This window comes from Chaetodon auriga, chromosome 9 (genome assembly GCF_051107435.1).
Source record: "Chaetodon auriga isolate fChaAug3 chromosome 9, fChaAug3.hap1, whole genome shotgun sequence".
Lineage (NCBI taxonomy): Eukaryota > Metazoa > Chordata > Actinopteri > Chaetodontiformes > Chaetodontidae > Chaetodon > Chaetodon auriga.
The window spans coordinates 8,762,146-8,768,589 of record NC_135082.1 but is presented as its reverse complement, the minus strand read 5'-3'; the positions used below and the strand labels follow the sequence as shown (position 1 = coordinate 8,768,589).

Below are 6,444 nucleotides of genomic sequence, written 5' to 3'. Positions count from 1 at the left end.
ATTACAGCTTGTAATTCAAAACAACAATTTGAAAGCATGTAGTGTTATATTTTGTGAAATCTGTATGGAAATGACAAACATAAATACATACGGGCATGCAAAAAGAGATGATCAGGATAATATTTACAAACGATGAAATAAATTTCCTTGTATGATTTGAGAATCTGCCTGTTCATTTACACAGAATACGCCCATGATGGCTCAAATTCACTCACAGATGACTTCATAAAGCCGTTGAAAGACTGAAAGACTGCCTAATGACTCACATCTCGACCACAATCAGTGACAACTTCCAGAAAAATGAACTTCCATTGCTCTTTTGTAACTTAACCCAGAAAGCCCTCATAAAATGGTAAAGGCATCATAGAGAGCCCATCATCACATAAACAATGATGGGAAGCTTCTTGAAGATGTTCTCTCAGGGCACATTAAGTGCATTTCTCCTTCTTCCTTGTTACACGAGTAACAAGTTAGATGCGTCTGTGTGTGTGTGTGTGTGTGTGTGTGTGTGTGTGTGTGTGTGTGTGTGTGTGTTTGTACACTCAACTATTTTGGCTTCATCTATGCTGAAGAGGTGTGTGAGATTATCTGAACAATGCCTGAAGCCATTCATTTTCTGAATAGAAATATGACGCATTACAACCTGGGCCTCATCCATCCCGTCCATTACCTGTAACTGCTCAGCTGGGCCGATCCCAGATGACACTGAATGAGAAGTGGGGTAGGCCTACACCCTGGACAGCTCTTTTAAATATGCAAGGGTGGAGGGAGCTAGCAGAATTTGGGTGCGTACTTTTTTAACTTTGTGCATACGCAGCACATGGTTGAGTACCCGAACTGTGATCCTTCCACTGACATGAAGCACCCAGGATGCATGAAACAGTATCTGTGTATCAGCTCACAGACTCCCGCATGTGCAATGTCAGCAACTTGGAAACCACAAAAGTTTATTTAGACTGTTTGCGAGCCGTTCGTTTCCCCACCGTTTTTCTGACAGGTTCCTATCTCTGAGCACTAGCCTTTTACGTGAAAGACTCCAACAAACTGCAGAGATGAACAACACACTTCAGAGATAACGTGACCCACAAAAACATCCTGTCTGCAGGGTCTTACCCAAGGAACAAAAAGAACCATTTGAATAACAGCAGATTTCAGTGTAAGCAGACCACCCTTGTACCAGTGGTCTTTGACTTTAACTAGCCTGTTTTTTAATCTTAACACCACAAATCTGTCAGATCTTGATGAATGGAAAATAAATAACTTTCAATTTGTTGAGATGAACACGAGCTTCCCAACAAGTTAAAACATACAAATTATGAAATGAATCACATTGATGTGCGTTAGCTCAAGGCAAACAGCTGCTCTTACTTCCATGAAAGGAGTGGTGCTGCAGCAAAGGCAGAGGAGGTCAGGTCAGATATGCTGGGTGTCTCTATTAAGTAAACAAAAGTTGTTTAGAGCAAACTGAGAGCAATGCCGGTTAGTTAATACTTTCCAATATGACTCATAAACTATGAGTGCTTTCTAATCTACTACCTCTGTGGTTAGAGCTGCATTAAGTAGTATTTTTATATTAACAGCATCTCTTCAGGTGCACACACAACTCCAAAGGAATGCTGACTCTGTTCTGTGTTTGTTGGATGAGTTAATGAACAAGCATTCACCATATCAACTTAAAAGGTTATCATATGTCAGTGTTGTATTGAAAGAATCTGTCCACTGCCCCCAAGTGGCCAAAAACTCAATCAGTACAGCTTTAAGTGGAGCTGAGGCAACTGAAACGACTTGGTTATAGTTAGGGAACAGATGCAGAGCAGGGCTGGTATATCTAGGAATTACAGCAATATTGATTTATATCCAGTGCCAATGCCCATTGTGCAGAATGTAATGTGACCTTAATGAGGCAGAAAGTGAGGGTAGGGGGATCAGGGGGGTGGGTGGGCATGTAGCATGTCTGTTATACAGGAAACAGGAGTTGACCTGACCTGAACCCAGATCTTTCCTTATACCACAAATATGAGTTTTAGTTGCCTAACCCTAAACACACCTTAACTGTAGTTTATTTGCAACAAGCACAGCCTTTCCCTAACCTTAACTATGCTATAGCTGCTATGCACGTGTGCTTCAGAAACAAATAATTTCAAGAACTCAAGGTGGGATTTTGCAGAATCATCCAGTCATGATATTCTTGTTTGCCGATGGCAGAGCCGTGTATTTCCTCTGGTACGATTGCAGTCATTTGCAGAAACAGATTTCCTCTCACCAGTTCATCAGACTCAATCAGACAGAGTTCTGGCATATGTATCCTCTGACATCTGGACCCATCTCCTGACAGCCAACCAGCCAGCCAACCAAATGGAGAGCTCAATGCAAAAACAACGCTCCTTCACTGGCTTCCCACCCACACTGCCAATAGTTTTTCAAACATCAGATATTTGACTTGACACATGCCAATACTAACATGAATAAAGGTTACATTCCTTTTAAGTGTGCCAGTGCTTCTGTTATTGCATGTGCTCGTTCACTGGCACATCGAAAAGGAACAGAGCCATTACCTGTTGCTACACTTGTGTAACCAGGAAAATACTAAAATACTATTAACATTTGACCCCTTTCCATGCTCACAAATGTCCTGAAAACACTGAGGTGAGATAATAAAAACTTTACGAGCCAACAGGCCATGAAAGTAAATCTACTCACAAATAAACAAGCGGGATGATGCTCGGGAAGATGCACTTAGTTTATCAAGCATCTCTACTTCCCAACCACATTATTGGATTTTGCAGATCACTGCAATTATGCTCCACAAAACAGGCACACCAGCACACGAGACTGCACTCTATCACCATTTGTTTCTACCACCTGCAGGAGCACATGGGTAATATTTTTAGCTGTAATCTGTGCACTCATATTTGACTTTGCTGCCAATGTGTGATTTGTTTGAAATGCTGATTAATCTGTTCGTGAATGCAGTTTCCTCGGTATGCTTTATGCACTATTAAGTGCCCCAATTGAAGAGTGTCTCTTGCCAACAATTAGACCTCATCACGATGCAATCAATAAACAATTCAGTGACTGAAACTGGTACATTAGAGAAGTTCAAATGGGATTGCTCAGAAACTACAAATGCACTTTCATCATCTCTCAGAAGGCTCAAAACATTTATTGCAGCTTTCTGCTCCAGCAGTTCTTCTTCGTGGTGCACTTAATGCGCCATCAGGCTAATAGGTTAATAAGTCTGTGATCATGTAGAATCAGTGGTGTTGATACAGGCAGCCCCTGAGTGCAAGTGGGGCTGAATGTTTGTCTTTGCTGGTGCCTAACCACTAAACGAGTTACAGATAAATCATCCTGCTCTGCAACCACACAGGCCTTTCAGCTGCTAAAATGAGAATGCCCATTTCCACTGCAGTATCCGCACTCCATTTACTAACTGTACACCACACTCATTAGCAGCATCCAAAGGAAATGCTGTGAAATAAACAAAACTCCTCCATCACCAGTCAAGACAGATCGTGTTGGATGACCCATGTGTCTTTTTAAGTCTTTGCTTTATCACCTCACACCATCTGATCTCAGGTTATGGAGGCTGTTCTTGACCTGTTTCTGTGGAACGCCAAGCTGCATCAAACTCAACAGATTCCTAACTGAGGCTGCCTCTTTAATGACAGTTTCAACAAAATGAATCAGCAGTGAACTATTTCAGAACTCACTTATTTATGATCAACTTCCTTGTAAGCACATGCCAAAAGATTGTTGACAAGTACTTCTTAAGCCGCAGTATACACACACAGTTAGAGCAGAACAGGTTCTGTATTTGCAGATAGAAGCAAATGCAAGCAAATAAGAATGAAATATGAAATGATACCTGAGACAAAAGTCGCAGAGGACGTATGTTCAGGGCAGAGACAGATGTGTCTGTGTCTGCGCACTGAGCAAATGTTTCAATTATTAATTCGAATGAAGTCCAGAGCAAACAAATAACAACTTTTCTTTCCTTTACTGTAAATGTTGAGCTGCGTAGTTGACAATCATGAGTCATTGAGTTGTTGCGAAAAAAGGGAAAAATTAGTCCAACTTTGAAGAGCTTCTCAGTAACTGAGGCTCTGAGGAGGCAGTCACCTGCTGCAGCGTCCGCCTCCCACTACTGCTGTGACATCTGGCAGACAAGACAGGGAGGCGGAGGAAACACTCTCTGAAACAGTGCTGCTGTTGTGCACATCAACCAGGAGAGAAAGATCAAGAGACAGGCTTCACCGCTCTGCCACCAGACAGAAATTCAGCGGTAAGGAAAACTTGCTGGAGTCTGATTTTGTCATATTGAAACTAATTAATTTACAGAGGGGTTTTCACTTCTGTTAAGGGCAAATAACTGACTGATTAATTAAAGATACAGCATGGAACTGCAATGCCGTGAGTTACATCCAGTGTTTGAGTAATGTCAATACTTTCAGTTTGTACAACAGACAATGTGTCATGGAGCATGCCTGAATGAATGAATGAATGAATGAATGCCTGAATTTTACAACATTCAGTTATGTTACACAAAGTGCATTAGAGTTACACAGATAAACAAGTCAACACGTTTACAGTGAAGTGCACTCTGACTTTTGCAGTTTGCATTTTATAGCATTAATCACAAGGACAAAAGGAGTTTCTAGAGTTTGCCTTTGTTTAGATTAGATTAGATTAGATTAGATTAGATTAGATTAGATTAACTTTATTGTCCACCTTAGTGGAAATTTGTCCAATACATTAAATTACAAATGAAAAACAAATCATTAGACTCTTCACACCATACAAAGACAAACAAATTGTGCAAATAGACAGGAAATAGCAGCAGCAGATAAAAATATTATAGCCTACAGAGAATACATTTTTTAGTTTTCCCTGGTGCAGTTATTTTCTGTTCAGTGCTTGTAAGGCATTTGTGTTTCCAACTGAGGCTGTCACTTAATCCAACAAGTATGCAAGTTCGTTAAATATTTTTGACCTGTTGTACAGATATATAAATGGTATGAAATAAACAGTTTGGCATCAGAGTGCTCTGGTCTCAGTTGAATTCAGTAGAATTCATCAGAATCGAATCCAGCTAGGGGATTCACATGGTCAGCTACAGCAGAAACAGCAATTACTCATTTACCTCTTTTACTCAGGAAAAAGCAGAACCGTTGTCATGTGAAGATAAAAACCTGCATTACTTATCTTCTTCATGAGTTTCCTCCAGAGTCTGTGCAGCAGTGGAAGCAATCTCAGAAACAATCTGTTGCACACTTACCGCACTCAGTGTACTGCAGTGTTTTTTGTTCAGAATATAGTTTTGGGTGGTTGACCTGTTTATCAGCAGCTTCTTTCTCCCGCATGTTGTCTTTCGCACACGTCATCATGTTGTTTCTCTCTCAGCAGCTGCAGATGTGGTCACAAATGGAGCAAGTGAATGTGACAGACAGCGTAGAGAGCAACTCTACTGACTGTCCGTCCATTGATGACTTCCGTAACCAGGTCTACTCCACATCCTACTCTCTCATCACTGTGTTTGGCCTTTTTGGGAACGGCTTCGCCCTGGTGGTGCTGATCAGAACCTACCGCCAGAGCTCACCCTTTCATGTCTACATGCTGAACTTGGCTGTGTCTGACCTGCTGTGCGTCATGACGCTGCCGCTGCGAGTTCTCTACTATGTCAATAAGGGCCAGTGGAAACAGGGAGACTTCCTCTGTCGCATCAGCTCTTACGCCCTCTATGTGAACCTCTACTGCAGTATTTACTTCATGGCTGTCATGTCCATCACACGGTTCTTGGCCATTGTCTTCCCTGTGCAGAACATGCGCTTGGTGACAGTGAACCGCGCTCGCCTGGTGTGTGTGGGTGTCTGGGTGTTTATCTGTATTTCATCCTCACCCTTCCTGATGACTGGCCAACATTTTGACCCCGTCACAAATAAAACCAAGTGCTTTGAGCCTCCACGAGGTCAAGGTGTGCAGAAACTCCTCGTGCTGAACAATTTGTCTCTGGTGGTGGGCTTCGCTCTGCCCTTCCTGGTCATCCTTCTCTGCTACGGCGGCATCGTCCGTACCCTGTTGTCCCGCACCCAGAATGCCCGACGCCAGCGGGACACAGGCACCAGAGCCATCCAAATGATTGTCATTGTTCTGCTGACCTTCCTGATCAGCTTCATGCCATACCACGTGCAGCGCACCATCCACCTGAACTTCCTGTCCCGAACCGACACCACCTGCTCAGAGCGGGTTGCCATGCAGAAGTCTGTGGTGGTGACACTCTGCCTGGCGGCTTCCAATTCATGCTTTGATCCGTTGCTTTATTTTTTCTCTGGAGAGGGTTTCCGCAGTCGCTTGTCCTCCCTGAGGCAGTCAGTGATGGGCAGCAAGGTGAGGCACAGAGCCAACCCATCACAGGCTGAGAGCCTGGCAAAAACCGCCAGCTGA

At 42.9% G+C, this 6,444-nt stretch overlaps 1 protein-coding gene across 1 annotated transcript; it reads left to right on the top strand.

Annotated features, from left to right (window-relative positions):
• The first annotated feature begins 5,412 nt into the window (after positions 1 to 5,412).
• cysltr1 (cysteinyl leukotriene receptor 1) lies at positions 5,413 to 6,444 on the top strand. Its single transcript, XM_076739805.1, has one exon. The coding sequence runs from the start codon at positions 5,413 to 5,415 to the stop codon at positions 6,442 to 6,444; it is 1,032 nt and encodes a 343-aa protein (XP_076595920.1).